Genomic DNA, 25,540 nt, shown 5'->3' on the forward strand with positions numbered 1-25,540 from the left:
TATAAAAGACACCTGTCCACAACCTCAAACAGTCACACTCCAAACTCCACTATGGGCCAAGACCAAAGAGCTGTCAAAGGACACAGAAACAAAATTGTAGACCTGCACCAGGCTGGGAAGACTGAATCTGCAATAGATAAGCAGCTTGGTTTGAAGAAATCAACTGTGGGAGCAATTATTAGGAAATGGAAGACATACAAGACCACTGATAATCTCCCTCGATCTGGGGCTCCATGCAAGATCTCACCCCGTGGGGTCAAAATGATCACAAGAATGGTGAACAAAAATCCCAGAACCACACGGGGGGACCTTGTGAATGTCATATGGTCAGATGAAACCAAAATAGAACTTTTTGGTAAAAACTCAACTCGTCGTGTCTGGAGGACAAAGAATGCTGAGTTGCATCCAAAGAACATCATACCTACTGTGAAGCATGGGGGTGGAAACATGCTTTGGGGCTGTTTTTCTGCAAAGGGACCAGGACGACTGATCCGTGCAAAGGAAAGAATGAATGGGGCCATGTATCGTGAAATTTTGAGTGAAAACCTCTTTCCATCAGCAAGGGCATTGAAGATGAAACGTGGCTGGGTCTTTCAGCGTGACAATGATCCCAAACACACCGCCCGGGCAACGAAGGAGTGGCTTCATAAGAAGCATTTCAAGGTCCTGGAGTGGCCTAGCCAGTCTCCAGATCTCAACCCCATAGAAAATCTTTGGAGGGAGTTGAAAGTCCGTGTTGCCCAGCAACAGTCCCAAAACATCACTGCTCTAGAGGAGATCTGCATGGAGGAATGGGCCAAAATACCAGCAACAGTGTGTGAAAACCTTGTGAAGACTTACAGAAAGCATTTGACCTCTATCATTGCCAACAAAGGGTAATAAACAAAGTATTGAGATAAACTTTTGTTATTGACCAAATACTTATTTTCCACCATAATTTGCAAATAAATTCATTAAAAAAATCCTACAATGTGATTTTCTGGATTTTTTTTCTTGTTTTGTCTGTCATAGTTGGAAGTGTACCTATGATGAAAAGTACAGGCCTCTCTCATCTTTTTAAGTGGGAGAACTTGCACAATTGGTGGCTGACTAAATACTTTTTTGCCCCACTGTAAAACACAGGAAATGATGTTTGTGACTGCACTGGGCCTTTTCACTGATGGTCTTACTCTCAATAATGATCTTACTCTCAGACATTATTATTATTATTTTAATTTTAAATTTCACCTTTATTTAACCAGGTAGGCCAGTTGAGAACAAGTTCTCATTTACAACTGCAACCTGGCCAAGATAAAGCAAAGCCGTGCGACACAAACAACAACACAGAGTTACACATGGAATAAACAAATACACAGTCAATAACACAATAGAAAAAGGTCTACATACAGTGTGTGCAAATGAGGTAAGATAAGGGAGGTAAGGCAATAAATAGGCCATAGTGGCAAAATAATTACAATTTAGCAATTACACACTGGAGTGATAGATGTGCAGAAGATGAATGTGCAAGTAGAGATACTGGGGTGCAAATGAGCCAAAAAAATAAAAGGATGGGGATGAGGTCTTTGGATGGGCTATGTACAGATGGGCTATGTACAGGTGCAGTGATCTGTGAGCTGCTCTGACAGCTGGTGCTTAAAGTTAGAGAGGGAGATATGAGTCTCCAGCTTCAGTGATTTTTGCTATTCTTATTAAGCCTACACCTGTTGTTTACTAAGCATGTGACAAATACCATTTGATTTGATGATTTGAGTGACATAGGCTTGGATAAAAGTTTGTTAAATGGATCACTCATGCATGATACTGTTAAAAGGTGTTGTAACAGTTGGTTACTCTCTGTGTATCATAAGGAAGATGAGTGATGGTCAAAGGCATGGGCTTTATCATCTTCATCATCATTAAATATATATATTTTATTATGTTCAATTCTTTATTTTAGATGTAGTTTGTTAATATGTAGCTAGATCAATAGCCTATACGTGTGTTTTTTGTAGGTGACGTCATGGGTGGGGGTAGGAGGTAGAGGAGGATACATTCTTAAATCATCCGCCAACCAACCAGCTCCCTGGCCTAGTGAATTGATGGGAGAGTACCACCGGAGCGCGAGGGGAGGCGCATCGGGCACGCTGCTCACCCAACTCCCACAGCTCGAGCTCACTATATTCAGCGGCTCCGGTGCGCTCGAAACTTTATTCACTCCAGAGTCCAACACAGAGACGGACCTGTCGAGCTCTCTAATCCCCACTGCAAGCTAAGCACTCACTGGATAGAACACACGGACAACTTTTTACAGAGCTATTTCCGCCTCTCTATTTTTGGTTTTCATTACGGGACTTAAACCTGGGATTGTACCATTTAAAAAATACGCACTTTTTGTTGTTGAAATATTTAAATGTCATGGTTTTTCATGTTCATTGTATAAATAATATTTTTTGGGTATAGTACTCGAAATATTTGAGAACAAGGGAAACTGTTACACATGTTTTCCAACCTCTGAAGAAGACTTAACAAGTTATTCGTTCTTGGGGGTTCGATAACAAGTGCAATGATTGCCAAGGTCTTCTGTTGGGATTGCCTTACTGCTCAACTCGTCTAAGGAGCCAGCCATGTCCTTTTGTCTGCTCTACTTCTGTCACGGAGAGAGGGCTCGGAGTGGCGGACGCGCACGAATGTGAATTACATTGCAGTCAACTACCCTACTTCAAAGCACTTCAGATATCCGCACAGTTCCACAAACAAGTGTTTAGGAGTTGTACCGCGGGCGACTGAACGGGACTACTCACATGTTCCTCTCCCCAAGGGATGGTTATTGATCATCCGCGGGCAGGAGAGACTTTGCGGCTCCGACAGCAGGAGACGTTTTCTTGTTTTGGGGGAAATCGGAATTAAAGGGAAATGAGACCTGTACTTTGCTACTTCCTGCTCTGTACATCGTACCTGATGAATGCTGTTGCTGAGGTATGATAGACATAAGGGCTTTTCGCAACCACTTTCTACGGGTTTGAATAAGACGAGCCATGGTGGCAGGCTACAGTGCATGCCTCTCTCTCGCTGTCACACTCTTGCTGGCGCGGGGGGTCGTTTTGCGGGGTTGAGCGTGGGGGCGAATGGGTCGAGGGTAGTCTAGGGACTTCGGGGTCCTGGTGCTGTCCTTAGCGCGCATTTGTTCTGGAGAAGGGGCTTTGCTTGCCAGCAGTCAACATTATTGCATGTTGTTTTACAAGTTGTGGGACACAACTATTTATAGACTTAACAATGGAGTAATAAGGTACTTGTCACAAAGTGCATAGGCCTAGGCTATTTTGGATACACGTTATTTTGATTTTGCAAACATATTAGGTCTACTTGTATTTATATTTAAAATGTTCTTTCTCAACCAGTTTGTGCTGATTTTGTGCATATTAAGTCATAAAAGCCTATTTGATTTTTTTGTGTACTATTTAATCTGCTAAAAAACGGAACAAACAAGAAGCAAAATTGTAGCCCGAAGGCGACAAAAATGTTTTGCAATATCAGCACCACCCCAATTGCCATATGAATGCATTGCATAGAACGCTTTCAGAAACAAGCATTGTAACTGCACCAAGAAACATATTTGACTTATTTTTGGCGGTCGTTCCAAATCTGTTTATGCGTGAACCAACTGTGACAACGTTATGGTTGAGCCAGCCAAACGCTTTCATGGGAACCGCACTTGGGATGTATAAATAGCCTCGGCTCTGTCGCTGTGAGGCCGAACACTCCTTCCAGCTTGAGAGAGAAACCTGGTATCCGCAACAAGTCACAAGTGCAAGTGTAGCGGACGCCTGTGAACAAGACTCAAGAGAGCCGAACATGCATGCTGTAATGGGCACACCTTTGCGTCATTTTTCCTCTCCATTAACCTGCATTAATAAGACAATAATAGATAATGACGCAAATGTATGCGTTCTTTTACAGTCCACGTGTGTCTTTAATCTTCATTGTAATCTTTTTGTCTTGATTTTGTGTGCGTGTAGGAAGTCCCGCAGGAGTTGATAGAGAGACTGTCCCACAGCGAAATCCACAGCATCAGCGACCTCCAGCGGCTATTGGACTCCGAGATAGACGCCCCCGTAGGTAAATTCTGTCTCTTGATACTTTCACGCACACGAACTGTGATTCCATTCCACTGAACTTTGCTCGAACCCCAATCTGTCGCACTGGGCGATACCAGAAATGTGTTTACTTGTATTTATAAGTCACTTAGAACGGTGTCATAAAATTGACTAGGGGAAAGAACGATGATACCGAATGTATGAAGGTCGACCAGATGCAGCAGACATTATTTGGGCATACCCGATTGGATAGTGTTCAGGAGCAGCAAATGCATGTTTTAGTTATTCTCTTGATTTACTGAGTGGGAGTTGCTGGAGCCTGTGGTGCTCTCCGTATCATTCTTACCTTGGGATCTCAGCAGCCAGTCAGCATGCTTCTTCAACAACTGTTGCTATGAAATGAATGGACAGACTGGTCAAGCTGCTCTCGGCGCCGAGCGCGTAAAAGGCTTTGTGCCCCGCTGCTCGGCCCGGAGACATTTGGCGGGGATTATATGTAGTCATTTGGGTCTTTTTCATTAGCTCATTGAAAACAGACAAACAAACAACAACGACACGGGAGCGTGTTAAGGCAGGGTCTCGTGGAGGAAATGTTCCCGGATTTGTACTCGAGGCCAGGGAGGAGGGAAGGCCAGGTTTTCTGGAACAGAAAGTGGTGCATCCTACTTGGGAACTGATAACGAAAACACCAGCGCGATATAAGACGCGTCTGACTCTGTAGTGTACACATGTGACATAGAAGGTGGACTTTCACCGCGGTATTTATTTTCACGGACTCTATTTAGCAGTTGTCACCCACAATATGCTGGCTTTATGGCACTCAGGGTGCTGTGGCTGTAAACGGATAGGGACATGCGGCGCGTTGGACGGTGGCTGTAAACGGATAGGAGCATGCAGCGCACAGGGTGCAGCGAGCACAGCTTTTCTGCCGCAGTCATGTTCCTTGGAGGTGGTTGTCTCTTGTCGAGAGCAATCTAGCTGTCTGTCTCTGGCTCTTTTGAAGGGGAGATTCGGTTACAAGGGTGCGCTGGCACAAACTGTTTGAGTTCACATGAGCCTCTATTTACACAGGCCACCCGCCATATATCAAATCTGGGCTTTCCCCAAGTCTGTCTTGTGGATGGAAATGGATAATTATATAATTGTCTTTTTAAACACCTGTGTTGGTAATGGAAGGTCTGGCTCATATGCCAACGATGATTACTATTAACCATATGATTCATGTTGGTGCTGTTGCTCCAAGAAACATTTGCTCCTATTCACTAATTAAATAGCCAATGGGCTTTTCTTTGGTTTGACTTATATACAGGGTTCATTTCATCACTCACACCTATGTTGGGGTACAGATACAGGCCTATGTCATTGGTCATTTTATCATTAAGCATAGTTGCATATATGTTATTACTGATGTTGTCTGTCTGTTTTATCCACATTTCCTATTGGAAAAATTCAAGTAACTTTATTGAATCACCAATGGTTAAACTTGTCTTGTGTCTGCTATCAGATCAACATAGCAATAACATTTCATTAGATTATCACAACACACAAACACAGCACATGTGGAATATAGCAGGCCTACATTATGAAAGGACTTTTCCTCCACAATTCAGCTCGTCATCATATCGGTTGGACTGAGTGGAGTCTGAAATAGGTCTCAGTAGGGCTGGTTCTAGCAGCAAGCCTTATCATGAGAGGATACGTCTGTCTGGAGGCCAACAGACTGCCTGATTATTACTACCAGTACATACATCTGTCTGGAGGCCAACAGACTACCTGATTATTACTACCAGTACATACATCTGTCTGGAGGCCAACAGACTGCCTGATTATTACTACCAGTACATACATCTGTCTGGAGGCCAACAGACTGCCTGATTATTACTACCAGTACATACATCTGTCTGGAGGCCAACAGACTGCCTGATTATTACTACCAGTACATACATCTGTCTGGAGGCCAACAGACTGCCTGATTATTACTACCAGTACATACATCTGTCTGGAGGCCAACAGACTGCCTGATTATTACTACCAGTACATACATCTGTCTGGAGGCCAACAGACTGCCTGATTATTACTACCAGTACATACATCTGTCTGGAGGCCAACAGACTGCCTGATTATTACTACCAGTACATACATCTGTCTGGAGGCCAACAGACTGCCTGATTATTACTACCAGTACATACATCTGTCTGGAGGCCAACAGACTGCCTGATTATTACTACCAGTACATACATCTGTCTGGAGGCCAACAGACTGCCTGATTATTACTACCAGTACATACATCTGTCTGGAGGCCAACAGACTGCCTGATTATTACTACCAGTACATACATCTGTCTGGAGGCCAACAGACTGCCTGATTATTACTACCAGTACATACATCTGTCTGGAGGCCAACAGACTGCCTGATTATTACTACCAGTACATACATCTGTCTGGAGGCCAACAGACTGCCTGATTATTACTACCAGTACATACATCTGTCTGGAGGCCAACAGACTGCCTGATTATTACTACCAGTACATACATCTGTCTGGAGGCCAACAGACTGCCTGATTATTACTACCAGTACATACATCTGTCTGGAGGCCAACAGACTGCCTGATTATTACTACCAGTACATACATCTGTCTGGAGGCCAACAGACTGCCTGATTATTACTACCAGTACATACATCTGTCTGGAGGCCAACAGACTGCCTGATTATTACTACCAGTACATACATCTGTCTGGAGGCCAACAGACTGCCTGATTATTACTACCAGTACATACATCTGTCTGGAGGCCAACAGACTGCCTGATTATTACTACCAGTACATACATCTGTCTGGAGGCCAACAGACTGCCTGATTATTACTACCAGTACATACATCTGTCTGGAGGCCAACAGACTGCCTGATTATTACTACCAGTACATACATCTGTCTGGAGGCCAACAGACTGCCTGATTATTACTACCAGTACATACATCTGTCTGGAGGCCAACAGACTGCCTGATTATTACTACCAGTACATACATCTGTCTGGAGGCCAACAGACTGCCTGATTATTACTACCAGTACATACATCTGTCTGGAGGCCAACAGACTGCCTGATTATTACTACCAGTACATACATCTGTCTGGAGGCCAACAGACTGCCTGATTATTACTACCAGTACATACATCTGTCTGGAGGCCAACAGACTGCCTGATTATTACTACCAGTACATACATCTGTCTGGAGGCCAACAGACTGCCTGATTATTACTACCAGTACATACATCTGTCTGGAGGCCAACAGACTACCAGTACATACCTGATTATTACTACCAGTACATACATCTGTCTGGAGGCCAACAGACTGCCTGATTATTACTACCAGTACATACATCTGTCTGGAGGCCAACAGACTACCTGATTATTACTACCAGTACATACATCTGTCTGGAGGCCAACAGACTGCCTGATTATTACTACCAGTACATACATCTGTCTGGAGGCCAACAGACTGCCTGATTATTACTACCAGTACATACATCTGTCTGGAGGCCAACAGACTACCTGATTATTACTACCAGTACATACATCTGTCTGGAGGCCAACAGACTGCCTGATTATTACTACCAGTACATACATCTGTCTGGAGGCCAACAGACTGCCTGATTATTACTACCAGTACATACATCTGTCTGGAGGCCAACAGACATACATCTGTCTGATGCCAACAGGCCAGATTATTACTACCAGTACATACATCTGTCTGGAGGCCATTGAAAGACCTTAGACCAGTACATACATCTGTCTGGAGCCAACAGACTGCCTGTGTACATACATTTTCAGACTGCCTTTTGTACATACATCTGTGAATGGGGTCGGCAGTGTACCAGTACATACATCTGTCTGGAGGCCAACAGACTGCCTGATTATTACTACCAGTACATACATCTGTCTGGAGGCAGATTGGACATACATCTGTCTGGAGGCCAACAGACTGCCTGATTATTACTACCAGTACATACATCTGTTGCATTACTACCAGTACATACATCTGTCTGGAGGCCAACAGACTGCCTGATTATTACTAAGGTACAAAATCTGATTATTACTACCAGTACATACATCTGTCTGCCAACAGACTGCCCTACCAGAACAGGCCAACAGTTAACCAGTACATACATCTGTCTCCTAGGCCTGTCATTGAAAATACAAGCCAACAGACTTTGTTCAGTACATACATCTGTCTGGAGGCCAACAGACTTGCCTAGTAAAATAAAGGTGGAGGCCAAAACAAAACAAAAAACGGCAGGACAGTAAAGCTAGTTATTATTGAAAGACCTTAGAGCAGGGGCCCAGAGGGATTTTACAGACCAGTACTAGTTACATCTGTCTGGAGGAGACTGGGGACTGTACATAGAGGGGGTGAGAGGGACTGGGTCCTGCCTGTCAGAAAGTAGAGAGGGAGAGAGATGGAGAGAGAGAACTGTCAGTTATCTATGTCTGTTTGTCCCATGGCATATGTTGCAACCATTGCATCCTAAACCCTTAACCCCTAGCCACTTCTTGAACTCTTATACCTTGTTGACAGATAGGAGTTCTCACCCTCTTCAACTTTGGGAGAAGGGAGGGATGTGTCAGTGTCATTTAGAAGGAGACCTTCAGGCTTATCTGGTCTTGGCGTGTGTTTTATATGGGTCTGTGCAGTGATGAGAGTCTGCAGTGTTGAGAATCTGCAATGTTGAGAGTCTGCAGTGATGAGAGTCTGCAGTGATGAGAGTCTGCAGTGATGAGAGTCTGCAGTGTTGAGAGTCTGCAGTGATGAGAGTCTGCAGTGATGAGAGTCTGCAGTGTGAGAGTCTGCAGTGGTGAGAGTCTGCAGTGTCGAGAGTCTGCAGTGATGAGAGTCTGCAGTATTGAGAGTCTGCAGTGATGAGAGTCTGCAGTGTCGAGAGTCTGCAGTGTCTAGAGTCTGCAGTGTCGAGAGCCTGCAGTGTCGAGAGCCTGCAGTGTCGAGAGCCTGCAGTGTTGAGAGCCTGCAGTGTTGAGAGCAGCCTCAGGGGCATGTAGGAGGTCCATGGTGGACGTGAGGGTGATTGTGTGTGTGTGTGTGTGTTTGTGTGTGTGTGTGTGTGTGAACATGCACGTGTATGTGTTTTGGCGTGTATGCGCTTGTGTGTGTATGTCAGGGAGTCAGTGAAGAGCAGTCAGCAAGGCGATGGTCTCTTCAGACAGGGTGACAGCTGAGATGACCTGCTGAAGTCTCGGCCCCCTGTCCCCCTGGAGCCAGTCTCCTCTCCCCCTCTCCTCTCATCTTCCCCAGCCTCTTGGTCTGGCCTGTTCTTATCTGTCTATACTGAAGGACTGACAGAAAGGGGAACCTGACTCCTGACATGAGGCCTGAGGTGGAGAGGTGGAGTATCTGTAGCCTGTATTCCTATACACACACACACACACACACACACACACACACACACACACACACACACACACACACACACACACACACACACACACACACACACACACACACACACACACACACACACACACACACACACACACACACACACACACACACACACACACACACACACACTTCACTCTACAGGGAAAGGTTGTGCAACAACAACCTGAACCTACAGCTCTGCTCTGCCTGTTTACCTACATTTGGCAACAGTTCAGGGCCTGTATTCTCAAAGTTTCTCAGAGTTCTGATCTAGGATCAGTCTTTGCCTTTTAATAAGATTATATGGACATGGGGGACCTGATTCTAGATCAGCATTCCTACTCCGATGACCCAGATTCACCCACAGCCACATGCCTGTTAAGACAAAATACTCCCACTGGGGAAAAACTGGTTGGATCAACATTGTTTCCACTTCATTTCAACCCAAAAAGTAATGTAATGATGTTGAATCAATGTGGAAATCTGGTTGGATTACAAAAAAGTAATCAACATATGGAAATGTGGTATTTTTTCCACCTAACCTTTGATCTAAATCCAATGAGGTGATTTTTTTAGGGGGTTGATTTTACATTGAATTCACGTTAGTTGACAACTCAACCCAATGTAAATTAAAACTAGACATTGAACTGGGCTCAGTGGGCTGATACACTATCTCACAGGAAGAAGCATTTCCATTTCTCCATGACCAGGGTGTGAGGAGTGCCTACTGGAGGCAGAGAAGAGAGCAAAGACTGTGTTACAATGGTGCAGTTTAATAATAAAAATCACAGTGAACAAAAACAATAGATACAATGGGACAGAACCCCTTGGTGCGCCAGACATAACGTCCACATACACTTACAATAAACAATTCCGGACAAGGACATGTGGGGAACAGAGGGTTAAATACACAACATGTAATTATGGAATTGGAACCAGGTGTGTGGGAAGACAAGACAAAACAAATGGAAAATGAAAGGTGGATCGGCGATGGCTAGAAGGCCGGCGATGCCGACCGCCGAATGCCGCACGAACAAGGAGAGGGACCGACTTCGGTGGAAGTCGTGACACAGGGCCTGTATTCATAAGATGTCTCAGAGTAGGAAAGGCAACACTGATCCTAGATCAGCACTCCTACTCTGAGATACTTTATGAAAACAGGTCCAGAAGTGTTGTGTCAGCAGGTAGCATGCTGACAGTGAAAGGGGGAGTCAAACACAGAGAGAGAGACACACAGAGAGAGAGACAGAGAGAGAGAGAGAAACAGAGAGAGAGAGAGAGACAGAGCGAGAGACAGAGAGAGAGAGACACAGAGAGAGAGAGTCAGTCTCGTAGCTAATAGAGTGAGTAATTTAGGAGTCATCAGAGGCAGTGTGATTCATGGCTGGAGACTGAGAAGGCTGCTGCAGGCAGCAGGCGTGTCATTACCAACAAGCCTTTACCTAAACCTTACCTGGAGTAGACAGGAGAGAGGAGGAGGGGGGTTCCTTACAGAGGTAGCATTATATCATTCTCTGTCTGTCTTGATTACTGTCTTTCTCTTCCTCTCTCTCCTTTCTTTTTTCTTTCTCTCTCTTGCTCATTCAGTCTGCTTCTGTGTCTTCATGCTTGCCTCTCTCTCTGTCTATCCATATCCGTTTCTCTCTTCTCCCCCGTCTCTGTCTATCCTTCTCCCTCTCTCACTCTAATCACTATGTCCATCCATCTCCCTCCCTTCCCCCTCCCTCTCTCTTTCTCTCCCAGCCTGCTTTCTTCATGTAGAAAGGAAAACAACAGAAAGGTCTTTTGTGATGCTGAAAAAGCAGTAGTCAGTCCATAAAGGACTCCTTTATATGGCGTCTCCTTTTCTCTCTCCAGCCGCTCTGACATGGCCTGTCTCCTCCCAGTGTCCATTGCCGTGACGCCCTCCCTGCTTGTCTTCCTTCTTCTCTGCCTGCCCCTCCCTCCCTCCCTGCTTGTCTTCCTTCTTCTCTGCCTGCCCCTCCCTCCCTCCCTCCCTGCTTGTCTTCCTTCTTCTCTGCCTGCCCTCCCTCCCTCCCTCCCTCCCTCCCTCCCTCCCTCCCTCCCTCCCTCCCTCCCTCCCTCCCTCCCTCCCTCCCTCCCTCCCTCCCTCCCTCCCTCCCTCCCTCCCTCCCTCCCTGCCTGCCTGCCTGCCTGCCTGCCTGCCTGCCTGCCTGCCTCCCTGCCTGCCTGCCTGTCTCCCCCTCTCCTTCCCTCCCCCTGCCTGACTACCCCTCTCCTTCCCTCCCTGCCTGCCTGCCTCCCCTCTCCTTCCGTCCCTCCTTGCCTGCCTCCCCCTATCCTTTCTTCACTCCCTCCCAACCTGCCTGCCTCCCCCCCTCTCCTTCCTCTCTCCCTCCCTCTCCTTCCCTCCCTGCCTGCCTGCCTCCCCTCTCCTTCCGTCCCTCCTTGCCTGCCTCCCCCTATCCTTTCTTCACTCCCTCCCTCCATACCTGCCTCCCCCTCTCCTTCCTTCACTCCCTCCCTGCCTGCCTCCCCCTCTCCTTCCCTCCCTTCCCACCTAGAGAGAGAAAGGGGAAGACTAGATAGAGAGAAATTAAGGGGGGTTGAGAGGTAGAGAGGTAGCGGGTAGAGCGATAAAAAGGGAGAGAGAGAGGGATTGAGAGAGACGGGGAAAGGTAGAGAGAGATAAAGAGAGGGAGAGCAAGAGAAAGAGGGATGGAGGAAGAGAGAAGGGTAAACGGAGAAAGGTTAAGGGGCGAGTGAGAGAGAGACAGAAAGAGAAGCAGGCTGGGAGTTCTGTCAGTGACCCAAAGCATTAAAAGGTTGTTAGGTGGAGACATCAGGCAGCTGTCACAACCTGTTTCACTGACAGGAGGGCAGACAGGACAGAGTGTGTGTGTGTTAGTGTGCGTGTCTGAATGTGTGCTTGCAAGTCCTGCGTGTCCATGCGTGCATGTTTGTGTGTCTGACTGAGTGCATATGTGTGTGTCCGTGTATGCGTGCATGCATGTTTTAGCGTGTGTGTTTGTGTGCCTTAGTGTATATGAGCCTACTTGACACAGTGATACCTATAGGTTTTGTGTTGGGCTAAAGGGCAGGGAGACTGGGCTCCCAAGCAGAGCAGGTAAACATTAATCACTTCCTCTAGGGACGGAAATCTTTTCTGGGTCACAGCTGTCTGACTGGGACGGTAGGTACCCTAGCTGTTATAAGCAAAATATAGCTGGTTCAAATCCCAGAGCCGACTAGGTGAAAAAAATCTGTCAATGTTCCCTTGAGCAAGACATTTAACCCTATTTGCTCCTGTGGTTGCTCTGGAAAGGAGTGTCTGCTAAATGACTCGAATGTAAATGACTGACTAGCTGGCAGACGCAAAGGCCCGCTCTCTCTCTCGTCCCACTGCCTGGGCAATGTTTAGGCTTGACAAGGCCTCGAAATGCAGCATACAGATGTAAATAAATAAGCAAACAGAGGTTTATATAGACCTTGTACAGGAGAAGAAATGCCTTTCAAACGTCTCATCTACAGCACAAAGGAGCTGGAGAAGTGAAGTCCTTGTGTTTACCTGAAGGCTTTGTCTAATGGTGGACTCTGGGCTTTACGTTGGTATGAGCATAGTGAGTTGACTTCTGATGTGTGTGTGTTTAGGTTTCCGTTGTGTGTGTGTGTGTGTTCAGTATATGTGAACAGGTATGGGGTTGTGTCCCTTGAACAGGTGGGCTACCAGAGAGAGGACCCACCTGATCTGTAAACAGTGTCTCAGAAAGCTTCTGGACATTCCAGCCTCTGTTCCCTGATCCACTGAACAGCCCTTTATCATTTTACTGCTGTGTGTGTGTGTGCGCGCCAGTCATGAGTGTGTGTGTGTTTGCGGTCTGTACCATGAGTGTGTGTTACTTTGGCACCAGATCCTATAATAAAATGCATACTCTGGGTGGGGACCAAAACAAGCTGAGATTATCAGATGACCATGACTGTAATAAGGTGAGCTAGCTACAGTAAACTGTTAGCGTTCAGTTAGCTAACAGCCTTGCACTGTACTGTGGCACCATGACTAAACATAATTGCACTCAATGTAATTGTACACTTTCTACCAAAAGTCAACATTTAAGCAAACATTTCCTATAAATAGTGATGTAAAACCACTAATTAGACTACTTGGCTGATGGGGGTTGATGACCACCTGTGAAACGACCACCTTGGTTTACATTACAAGATGGCCACCTGTGTGACTCAACTGGAGCTGCTGCATTCCTTCTGTGAAAGTCTCCCCCTCCTCCCACTGTGTTTAGTAATGGCTGAATAAGACTGAGCATGTAATTACACACTAAGAAAAGAAGCTTCCTCAAAGGTTCTTTTGGAAGGGTGATGGTTCTATGTGGAACCATAAGGACTCAATGAACCCATTGAGCCCTTCGATGGTTCTTTACAGTTCAGAAAAGGGTTTCTCTTTTAGTGATAATTAAAATGTAGGGGTGGTGGCTCATTAGAATATTTTGGGGCATGGTTTGCTCACAGCTCATTTTGTACAACCGTGAGTGAGAGTGTCATTCCAGTTGATATCACCTGTGTTGTTATGACATTGCGTTGTAAATCTGACTGTCCAGTGACGGTGCCTTGTGAAAGACTCACATATGGCCTTATGTCAACTGAGAACTGTTGTCTACCTCAGTTCTCACTTTTCCCCTCAGCGAGTCCCAGCAGTTCCAGGCCAAGCACACCTGATCCAACTTGTCAATTACCACAATAATAACACCTATGGGATTCAAACAATATAATATGGCTAACCAAAATAACAACATTTATGGTTCTTCAAACGGTACTACATAGAACATTTAAGATTGATGAAGGTTCTTTATAGAACCATTCTCCATAAAGGTTCTATAAAGAACCTTAAAAAGGGCTCTGTATAGCTCCAAAATGGGTTGTAACCATAGCGGAACCCTTTTTTGGTGCTATATAGAACCTTTGATTAATGGTTCTGTATAGAACCTTAGGAAAGGGTTCTATATAGCACCAACAAGGGATCTGCAATGGTTCTATAAAGAACCTGCATCAATCTTAAATGTTCTTTGTAGTACCGTTTGAAGAACCATACAGGTTTTTAAGCCAAAGAACCCTATTTTGCACTATTTAGAAGCATTTCATTTTAGTGTGTACATTAAGGTCTATGGCATGGTTTGAAACACACTATCTAGATCATGTATGTAACCCTACTGGAGGAGGCTTGTGGTCGACTGTTTTGCAGCCGAACAATGATGATGATGGTGATTATTGTCGAGGTATGACATCATCAACCGTCTGCCAAGCCAATAAAGGCGGTTCATTTACTCATTAAGCCGGTGACTAAGAATGTTTGTTGTGTAGAAGCAGGCTCCATAAAACATCAATGGAGGAAATGACGCAGTCTTTAGGTGAGGACCACACTAGCCACTTGTACCACAATGTAATTCACCTCCAATTAAGCTCCAGTGGGCTTGTAAAGTGTCATTAATGTAGGCTTGAGTGGTGAAACTGGGGTGAACTTGCTTGGTTGAGTAAGCTTCCTTTCTCTCTGTGTGTGTGTGTGTGTGTGTGTGTGTGTGTGTGTGTGTGTGTGTGTGTGTGTGTGTGTGTGTGCGTGCGTGTGTGTGTGTGTGTGTGCGTGTGTGTGTGTGTGTGTGCGTGCGTGTGTGTGTGTGTGTGCGTGTGTACTTGTGGATGAGTGAGTCTCTGCGACTGTGTATGTGTGTGCGTTTGTGTGTGTCGAGACATTGCATTAACACGGCTGCCTTCTGTTTTGACGAGGTGCGGAAAATGAGGTCATGGAGGAGACCAAGCCGATGCAGAAGCATCATAAGAACTACTCCCAACAGCATGGCTACTCAGACCTGAAGAGCTCACAGATACACAGCCGACGCAAGAGGAGCGTTGGTAGGTCTGCAACGCCACACAATCATCACATTACAACACAATACAACACAATACAGGGTTCACACACACAGGCTACGAATGAATGGATATGATGTTAGGTTGTGTTTACCGAGGGACCTATAATGAAGACAAGACGTCTATCTACCAAACGTTTACCCTCGGATTCCTGGGAGATTATCGCTGGTGAGCAACGGGAGGGTTACCGGTCTCGGGGAGCCTATGATTGACTGTGGCATGTAGATCTAAGACACACATGTCGGGAGGAGAAAAAAGGATCCTTAAGCGAGGAAATTCCAGACATTCAGTGTTCATGTCTCAACTCGCCGGGCCTTGACTTGTATTACCTGGGAGACGCCACGCGGGTAGAGGCATCCTCTGATAGAGGTCTGGAGAGGAGCCTCGTGTGTCGCTTGTAGGGATGTGTGACGGACGGGGTTCGAACCCGGGTCTTCCATATGACTGCATTAGCCCACTAAGCCACTCTTCAGGTACTCCTCACACAAGAAGTCTCCGGGCCTTAGTTACAGCCTGTAACTATGGGTTCTTCCTGGTTAGATTATGTACCATACCAAGAGGATGAGTAGTACTGCAGATGTTGTTGGCATCCAAACAAGCACTCACTCACTGTACTGTGTGCAGGCGCACCAGCCTCGCTGTAAATGGTGGCACATTGTACTCGGTACTCTATTCTTTCTGGAGGAGCTTCTCAGGGCATCACGTCTCAGATGAAGGGCTGGTCATGCCTTGCCTGCTGTTTGAATATACGTGCCAGTCACAGGAGGTTGGTGGCACCTTACTTGGGGAGGACGGGATTGTGGTAATGGCTGGAATGTTATCAAACACATGGTTTCCATGGTGCCAGTCCATTTGCTCCGTTCCAGCCATTATTATGAGCCGTCCTCCCCTCAGCAGCCTCCACTGGAGCCAGCACCCTTAGAAACAGACACACATATTATTCATGTCCTTTATCATAAGCCCTACATGCAGACATAAGGCTGTTTGGCCTAATCTAGCTGCATTAGAGCAGAACAAAGGAGCAGGCTTTCTCTAGAGTCTCCACTCACTCAGTTACTACCCAACCTCCTCAGGTCATAGGTCACGTCTCTTTATGTGGATTTGTCATCTTTTCCTTTGTGAATCTTCCTGGATCAGCCTTTAGTGCTGGTTAGGGTTTGAATGTGGTTAGAAGCTGATCCTGAATCAGTGATCAGTGATGTAGATGACATACTTAAGGGTGCTCAGAGATCTGAGTGTGTGTAGGGGTAAAATATAAGAATAGCATACGTTCTGAAAGTAGCGTATCGTCCGATGGTCAGAAAACCAATGTAGTGCTTCTAGCTTCTAGCCAGTTCAATGATACAGCATCTAACAACCATTATAGACTGGGTAGAACGAGCGCTGAATGCTGATTGTCCGAAAGCCGTGGTATATTTGGTATTTTAGGTATTTTATTAGGATTCCCATTAGCTGCTACAAAAGCAGCAGCTACTCTTCCTGGGGTCCACACAAAACATGAGACAGTATACCATGGGTATGACAAAACATGAGACAGTATACCATGGGTATGACAAAACATGAGACAGTATACCATGGGTAAGACAAAACATGAGACAGTATACCATGGGTAAGACAAAACATGAGACAGTATACCATGGGTATGACAAAACATGAGACAGTATACCATGGGTATGACAAAACATGAGACAGTATACCATGGGTAAGACAAAACATGAGACAGTATACCATGGGTATGACAAAACATTTACTTTTACTGTTCTACATAGTTTCATTAAAAAGCATCTGAGTATATATCTAAGTACCTCTCTTTCTCTCCCCCCACCTCTGTCTCTCTTTCTCCCCCCCCTCTCTCTCTCTTTCTCTCCCCCCTCTCTCTTTCTCCCCCTCTCTCTCTCTCTTTCTCCCCCCCTCTCTCTCTCTCTTTCTCCCCCCCTCTCTCTCTCTTTCTCCCCCCCTCTCTCTCTCTTTCTCCCCCTCTCTCTCTCTTTCTCTCCCCCTCTCTCTCTTTCTCCCCCTCTCTCTCTTTCTCCCCCCCTCTCTCTTTCTCCCCCCCTCTCTCTCCCCCCCTCTCCCCCCCCTCTCTCTCTCTCCCCCCCTCTCTTTCTCCCCCTCTCTCTCTCTCCAGAGGAGGCGGTGCCTGCGGTGTGTAAGACGCGGACGGTGATCTATGAGATCCCGCGCAGCCAGGTGGACCCCACGGCTGCCAACTTCCTGATATGGCCGCCGTGCGTGGAGGTCAAGAGGTGCACGGGATGCTGCAACACCAGCAACATGCGCTGCCACCCCTCACGCAGGCACCACCGCACCGTTAAGGTGAGAGAGGAGCGCAGTTTTCACACACGCACACACACAATCACCCTAAGCACGCACGCACACACACACACACACACACACACACACACACACACACACACACACACACACACACACACACACACACACACACACACACACACACACACACACACACACACACACACACACACACACACACATACACACACACACACACACTTTCCTCCCATTCACTTGGGTAAGTGTACAGTAAATCATGCAGGTTGATTAAGTACAAAAGAAGTGCTTAGGACATGTTCCCTCCCTCCCTCCCTCTGTCTATGTCTCCATCCCCCTTCACCAGGCATTTGGCCTTCTCCCAAAATGTATTGTATACTCCCACACTCCGTTTTAGCCCCCGCGAAGCCACCTCTCCCTCCCTCCCTCGATCCCTCCATCTCTTGGTTGGTGAGGGTCCAGGGTGTCTGTGCCAGGCAGGGAGAGACGGGACTTGGGTGGGAGGGAGGGAGGGTAGAGGGCTACAGCTAGGGCAGCAGCTGGAGGGTAGATCAAGGAGCACCAACAGAGAGAGAAAGAGGGAGAGGTGAATGAGACAGAGGAGAGAGAGAGAGGAGAGAGAGAGGGGGAGGGAAAGAGAGAGATAGGGAAGGAGAGAGAGAGGGAAGGAGAGAGAGAGGGAAGGAGAGAAAGAGAGAAGAGAGAGAGAGAGAGAGAGAGAGAAGGAAGGAAGGAGATGGGATATAGGAGAGAGAGAGGGGAGAAAGAGAGAGAGAGATGAGGGCAGAGAGAGATGAGGGCAGAGAGAGAGGGAGGAAGAGAGAGAGGCCAGAGAGATAAATATGGCGACAGAGATAGAAGCAGACAGAGAGAGACAGAAATACAGCAGTGTATGGTATGGTAAACAGGTTGTAAAGCCCAGTTGCCATCTGTGTGTCTTGACTGTCCTGCGTGTCCCATTCCGGCAAGCCCCTGTCACAACTCTCTGCCTGTGTTCCTGTAAGCAGGCAGAGAGAGAGAGGGGGAGGGAGAGAGAAGGAGTGTTGGGTGGGGGGAGTGTTCTAGCAGTATTTTACGGTAACTAACACCCCTTGTTAGTCTGAAAAACCCCTGCCTCTGTTTCTCCTCAGAGGAGACACCGTTGACTTCAGTTGGGATGTGTTCCTGGTCTATTTACACTTCAGCTTGTTACTGCTTCTGGTCCCTGTGTGTTTATCTATCCTGGAAGCAAGCAAAGTACTGTGTGGTGTAGGATGGCTGGGAACGAATAGGGGGAGCATAGGAGCACATCCTGTTCTTAAATATCTCTTGAATGTGTGTTTGCTGATCTTGTGTGTGTGTATGAGACAGTATCGCTGTACTCTATCCATCGTGCTGATCTTGCCTGGTCACATGCTGGTGAGACATGGTTATCAGCTGTCATGCAAACCTCCACTGCTGCACCATGCCAGGGCCTCAGCTTTGGAGATAGCACAGCGATATCCGCTAGCCAGAGTAATAACAAAAATACCATCACCAGTTTCCTGGCTCAGCAGTACTGGCCAGTCAGCTTTCAAAGGGATAGGCGGCCATTTTGTGTCAGGCCATTGGCTATCTGGGGTGCAGTTGCAGAAGTGGTCTAGCGTTCTCCATAGAGGACTGAGTGACTGGGAGGAACAAGTGGTCCACTGTGGCTCTCAGTGGGTATGGCAGTGCTTAGTCATGATGTCTGAGTGGCCTCCACTGTAGTCTCGCCCTCACCTGGCCTGTCTGCTTGCTTGTCTGTCTGTCTCCTTGACAGCCCACTGTCCCCCTGTCTGTCTGTCCACTCCTTAAAAGAAGCCCAGGGGGAAAACACCACAATGTTAAGCTATGCTTTCAGTGAGTGTTATGAGGACTGGTGTGGAGAAAGAGCGGAAGATGGACAGAGGGAAGGGTCTGGGACAGTGTCTCAGAATGCCCTCTCTTGTGGTCGCCCTCCGTGTCCCCCTCCTGACCCCCTTGGATCAACGAACTTTCTTCACACAACACAGGGACAGGGAGCAGGGGGGGAACCCTGGAGCCAGCCGTGGGCGGCGGTTTTGTGGGGAGGTTTTTCCGTGTTGGACCAGGGAGGGAGCTGAGAGAGAGAGGCTCTATCCCGGGAAAGGTCAACCGACGGGGGTGACTCCAGTCAGCAGACATTCAGGATATTTGGTGTGAAGAACATTGTCTCCTCCTGCCAAATGTTTTCTTTCCCGTCTTTAGGAATAGAGCTGAATGGGGTCCTCTCTCTCTAACTCTAGGTCTCGCCAGCCCAAGATGTTTTCCTTGTGCTGGATGTGAGGGATGGAGGGATGGAGGGATGGGGGGATGGAGGGATGGAGGGATGGAGGGATGGGGGGATGGAGGGATGGAGGGATGGGAAAAGAACGCATTGTGTGTTTCTTTCCACCTGGTGCCGTGATGTATTTCAGTATTGGAGCGAAATGCCCTTTATTTATTTTTCCCTTTTTTCTTTTTCTTTCTCCTTCCGTTTCTCTCAGTAAAGAGTCTGTGTCGCCCTGCTGCTGTACGTTTCTCTCAGTAAAGAGTCTGTGTCGCCCTGCTGCTGTACGTTTCTCTCAGTAAAGGGTCTGTCGCCCTGCTGCTGTACGTTTCTCTCAGTAAAGAGTCTGTGTCGCCCTGCTGCTGTACGTTTCTCTCAGTAAAGGGTCTGTGTCGCCCTGCTGCTGTACGTTTCTCTCAGTAAAGGGTCTGTCGCCCTGCTGCTGTACGTTTCTCTCAGTAAAGAGTCTGTGTTGCCCTGCTGCTGTACGTTTCTCTCAGTAAAGAGTCTGTGTCGCCCTGCTGCTGTACGTTTCTCTCAGTAAAGAGTCTGTTGCCCTGCTGCTGTACGTTTCTCTCAGTAAAGAGTCTGTCGCCCTGCTGCTGTACGTTTCTCTCAGTAAAGAGTCTGTGTCGCCCTGCTGCTGTACGTTTCTCTCAGTAAAGAGTCTGTGTTGCCCTGCTGCTGTACGTTTCTCTCAGTAAAGAGTCTGTATCGCCCTGCTGCTGTACGTTTCTCTCAGTAAAGAGTCTGTGTGCTGCTGTACGTTTCCAGTAAAGAGTCTGCCCTGCTGCTGTACGTTTCTCTCAGTAAAGAGTCTGTGTCGCCCTGCTGCTGTACGTTTCTCTCAGTAAAGAGTCTGTGTTGCCCTGCTGCTGTACGTTTCTCTCAGTAAAGAGTCTGTGTCGCCCTGCTGCTGTACGTTTCTCTCAGTAAAGAGTCTGTGTTGCCCTGCTGCTGTACGTTTCTCTCAGTAAAGAGTCTGTGTTGCCCTGCTGCTGTACGTTTCTCTCAGTAAAGAGTCTGTGTCGCCCTGCTGCTGTACGTTTCTCTCAGTAAAGAGTCTGTCGCCCTGCTGCTGTACGTTTCTCTCAGTAAAGAGTCTGTGTCGCCCTGCTGCTTTACGTTTCTCTCAGTAAAGAGTCTGTGTGCTGCTTTACGTTTCTCTCAGTAAAGAGTCTGTGCCCTGCTGCTTTACGTTTCTCTCAGTAAAGAGTCTGTGTCGCCCTGCTGCTGTACGTTTCTCTCAGTAAAGAGTCTGTGTCGCCCTGCTGCTGTACGTTTCTCTCAGTAAAGAGTCTGTGTCGCCCTGCTGCTGTACGTTTCTCTCAGTAAAGAGTCTGTGTCGCCCTGCTGCTGTACGTTTCTCTCAGTAAAGAGTCTGTGTCGCCCTGCTGCTGTACGTTTCTCTCAGTAAAGAGTCTGTCGCCCTGCTGCTGTACGTTTCTCTCAGTAAAGAGTCTGTCGCCCTGCTGCTGTACGTTTCTCTCAGTAAAGAGTCTGTGTCGCCCTGCTGCTGTACGTTTCTCTCAGTAAAGAGTCTGTCGTTTCTCCCTGCTGCTGTACGTTTCTCTCAGTAAAGAGTCTGTCGCCCTGCTGCTGTACGTTTCTCTCAGTAAAGGGTCTGTGTTGCCCTGCTGCTGTACGTTTCTCTCAGTAAAGAGTCTGTGTCGCCCTGCTGCTTTACGTTTCTCTCAGTAAAGAGTCTGTGTCGCCCTGCTGCTGTACGTTTCTCTCAGTAAAGAGTCTGTCTGTGCCCTGCTGCTGTACGTTTCTCTCAGTAAAGAGTCTGTGTCGCCCTGCTGCTGTACGTTTCTCTCAGTAAAGAGTCTGTGTCGCCCTGCTGCTGTACGTTTCTCTCAGTAAAGAGTCTGTGTCGCCCTGCTGCTGTACGTTTCTCTCAGTAAAGAGTCTGTGTCGCCCTGCTGCTGTACGTTTCTCTCAGTAAAGAGTCTGTGTCGCCCTGCTGCTGTACGTTTCTCTCAGTAAAGAGTCTGTCGCCCTGCTGCTGTACGTTTCTCTCAGTAAAGAGTCTGTGTCAGTAAAGAGCCCTGCTGCTGTACGTTTCTCTCAGTAAAGAGTCTGTCGCCCTGCTGCTGTACGTTTCTCTCAGTAAAGAGTCTGTCGCCCTGCTGCTGTACGTTTCTCTCAGTAAAGAGTCTGTGTCGCCCTGCTGCTGTACGTTTCTCTCAGTAAAGAGTCTGTCGCCCTGCTGCTGTACGTTTCTCTCAGTAAAGAGTCTGTGTTGCCCTGCTGCTGTACGTTTCTCTCAGTAAAGAGTCTGCTGTGTACGTTTCTCTCCTGTGTCGCCCTGCTGCTGTACGTTTCTCTCAGTAAAGAGTCTGTGTCGCCCTGCTGCTGTACGTTTCTCTCAGTAAAGAGTCTGTGTCGCCCTGCTGCTGTACGTTTCTCTCAGTAAAGAGTCTGTGTCGCCCTGCTGCTGTACGTTTCTCTCAGTAAAGAGTCTGTGTCGCCCTGCTGCTGTACGTTTCTCTCAGTAAAGAGTCTGTCGCCCTGCTGCTGTACGTTTCTCTCAGTAAAGAGTCTGTGTTGCCCTGCTGCTGTACGTTTCTCTCAGTAAAGAGTCTGTGTCACCCTGCTGCTACGTTTCTCTCAGTAAAGAGTCTGTGTTGCCCTGCTGCTGTACGTTTCTCTCAGTAAAGGTCTGTCGCCCTGCTGCTGTACGTTTCTCTCAGTAAAGAGTCTGTGTCGCCCTGCTGCTGTACGTTTCTCTCAGTAAAGAGTCTGTCGCCCTGCTGCTGTACGTTTCTCTCAGTAAAGAGTCTGTGTCGCCCTGCTGCTGTACGTTTCTCTCAGTAAAGAGTCTGTGTCGCCCTGCTGCTGTACGTTTCTCTCAGTAAAGAGTCTGTCGCCCTGCTGCTGTACGTTTCTCTCAGTAAAGAGTCTGTGTCACCCTGCTGCTGTACGTTTCTCTCAGTAAAGAGTCTGTGTCGCCCTGCTGCTGTACGTTTCTCTCAGTAAAGAGTCTGTCGCCCTGCTGCTGTACGTTTCTCTCAGTAAAGAGTCTGTGTTGCCCTGCTGCTGTACGTTTCTCTCAGTAAAGAGTCTGTGTCACCCTGCTGCTCTACGTTTCTCTCAGTAAAGAGTCTGTGTTGCCCTGCTGCTGTACGTTTCTCTCAGTAAAGAGTCTGTGTCGCCCTGCTGCTGTACGTTTCTCTCAGTAAAGAGTCTGTGTCGCCCTGCTGCTGTACGTTTCTCTCAGTAAAGAGTCTGTGTTGCCCTGCTGCTGTACGTTTCTCTCAGTAAAGAGTCTGTGTCGCCCTGCTGCTGTACGTTTCTCTCAGTAAAGAGTCTGTGTCGCCCTGCTGCTGTACGTTTCTCTCAGTAAAGAGTCTGTGTCGCCCTGCTGCTGTACGTTTCTCTCAGTAAAGAGTCTGTGTTGCCCTGCTGCTGTACGTTTCTCTCAGTAAAGAGTCTGTGTCGCCCTGCTGCTGTACAAGCCTGGTTTATTCACTGGCCAAGTCATCAACAAGTCTAACTTTAAATAGGCTTGGCCTGGGGGGATCGTGGCAGATCTAGTCTCTCTCTCTCTTTCTTTCCAGTGCTTTGGTCCATTACTGATAAGCCAGACAGTGTGTGTGTGTGTGACAATGAGAGGGGGAGTCGGCCTAATAGCCCTCCATGGTACTGTGTGCTATATTAGGATCTGGCTCTGGCAGTGATTGTAGAACTGCTGTAGATGCAATTCAATGGTCAGACATGTCAACAAAGGATTAAAGGAATTAGAGAGAGAGAGAAAGTGGGGGAGTGGGGAATGAGAGAAGAAGAGAAACAGAGGGGATAATGAATGAGAAAAGAGAGAGAGAAGAGATGATGAGGAATAATAGAGAAAGATAGAATGAGATAAATATAAAAACAGACTGTTTAAGTAGTAAGCTCCATCATCACAGCATTACCATAACTCTCCCCTTATTTATCCTTCTCCCTCACTCCCTACTCCGTCCCTCCCTCCCTCTCTCCCTCACTCCCCTCTCCGTCCCTCCCTCTCTCTCTCTCCCTCATTCCCCTCTCCGTCCCTCCCTCCCTCTCTCCCTCACTCCCCTTTCCGTCCCTCCCTCTCTCTCTCTCTTTCTCTCTCCCTCACTCCCCTCTCCGTCCCTCCCCCTCTCTCTCTCTCTCTCTCTCTCTCTCTCTCTCCGTCCCTCCCTCTCTCTCTCTCCCTCACTCCCCTCTCCGTCCCTCCCTCTCTCTCTCTCTCTCTCCCTCACTCCCCTCTCCGTCCCTCCCTCTTTCTCTCTCTCCCTCACTCCCCTATCCCTCCCTCTCTCTCTCCCTCCCCCTCTCTGTCCGTCCCTCTCTCTCTCTCTCCCTCACTCCCCTCTCCATCCCTCCCTCTCTCTCTCTCTCTCCCTCACTCCCCTCTCTGTCCCTCTCTCTCTCTCTCCCTCACTCCCCTCTCCTTCCCTCCTCTCTCTCTCTCTCTCTCTTCCCTCACTCCCCTCTCCATCCCTCTCTCTCTCTCTCACTCCCCTCTCTGTCCCTCCCTCTCTCTCTCTCTCTCTCTCTCTCTCTCTCTCTCTCCCTTACTCCCCTCTCCGTCCCTCCCCCCTCTCTCTCTCTCTCTCCCTAACTCCCCTCTCCGTCCCTCCCTCTCTCTCTCTCCTCCTCCCCCTCCCCTTCCCTCCCTCTCTCTCTCTCTCTCTCTCACTCCCTCACTCCCTCTCCGTCCCTCCCTCTCTCTTTCTCTCCCTCACTCCCCTCTCCGTCCCTCTCTCTCTCTCTCTCTCTCTCTCTCTCTCTCTCTCTCTCTCTCTCTTCACTCCCCTCTCCGTCCCTCCCTCTCTCTCTCTCTCTCTCTCTCCCTCACTCCCATCTCCGTCCCCTCTCTCTCTCTCTCTCTCTCTCTGTCACTCCCCTCTCCGTCCCTCCCTCTCTCCCTCACTCCCCTCTTCGTCCTCTCCTCTCTCTCTCTCTCTCTCTCTCTGTCACTCCCCTCTCCATCCCTCTCTCCCCACACTCCCTCTCCGTCCCTCCCTCTCTCTCTCTCTCTCTCTCTCCAAGACTCCCCTCTCCGTCCCTCTCTCTCTCTCTCCCCCACTCCCCTCTCCGTCCCTCCTTCTCTCTCTCTCTCTCCCTCACTCCCCTCTCTGTCCCTCTGTCCCTCTCTCTCCCTCACTCCCCTCTCCGTCCCTCCCTCTCTCCATCTCTCTCCCTCACTCCCCTCTCCATCCCTCCCTCTCTCTATTTCTCCCTCACTCCCCTCTCCGTCCATCCCTCTCTCTCTCTCTCCCTCACTCCCCTCTCCGCCCCCCCCTCTCTCTCTCCCTCACTCCCCTCTCTGTCCCTCCCTCTCTCTCTCTCTCCCTCACTCCCCTCTGTGTGAGTGTGTGTATTCAAGGCCCCAGCTGTGGTGATGAGCTTTGGTGCACTGCATTGCATTACAGGGTTCTGATAGGTTCGTCAGTGCTGCTTGCCCGGGCCTGCTGGTTAGATACAGTCATCTGTAAAACAACAGGGGGTTCTGGGAAGCAGACCCTGATCTGAGGAAAAGAGGGTCTAGTGAGGACTGTGTGTGTGTGTGTGTGTGTGTTCTCCCAAAGGCT

General features: G+C 48.0%; 1 protein-coding gene across 3 annotated transcripts in view; it reads left to right on the top strand.

The window, feature by feature from the left end:
• The first annotated feature begins 2,129 nt into the window (after positions 1-2,129).
• The window catches only part of LOC135554657 (platelet-derived growth factor subunit A-like), a 41,867-nt gene continuing 18,456 nt past the window's right edge, over positions 2,130-25,540 (top strand). Inside the window, exons 1-4 of one of the 3 annotated variants that reach the window (XR_010457712.1) lie at positions 2,130-2,955; positions 3,996-4,095; positions 15,254-15,379; positions 17,523-17,710. Coding sequence is in view for 1 of the 3 variants with exons in the window: in XM_064987067.1 (XP_064843139.1) it covers positions 2,893-2,955; positions 3,996-4,095; positions 15,254-15,379; positions 17,523-17,710 (477 nt within the window). In the remaining 2 variants the exon portion in view is untranslated. The other 2 variants (XM_064987067.1, XR_010457713.1) reach the window with 2 other exon arrangements.

This window comes from Oncorhynchus masou, chromosome 14 (assembly GCF_036934945.1).
Source record: "Oncorhynchus masou masou isolate Uvic2021 chromosome 14, UVic_Omas_1.1, whole genome shotgun sequence".
Lineage (NCBI taxonomy): Eukaryota > Metazoa > Chordata > Actinopteri > Salmoniformes > Salmonidae > Oncorhynchus > Oncorhynchus masou.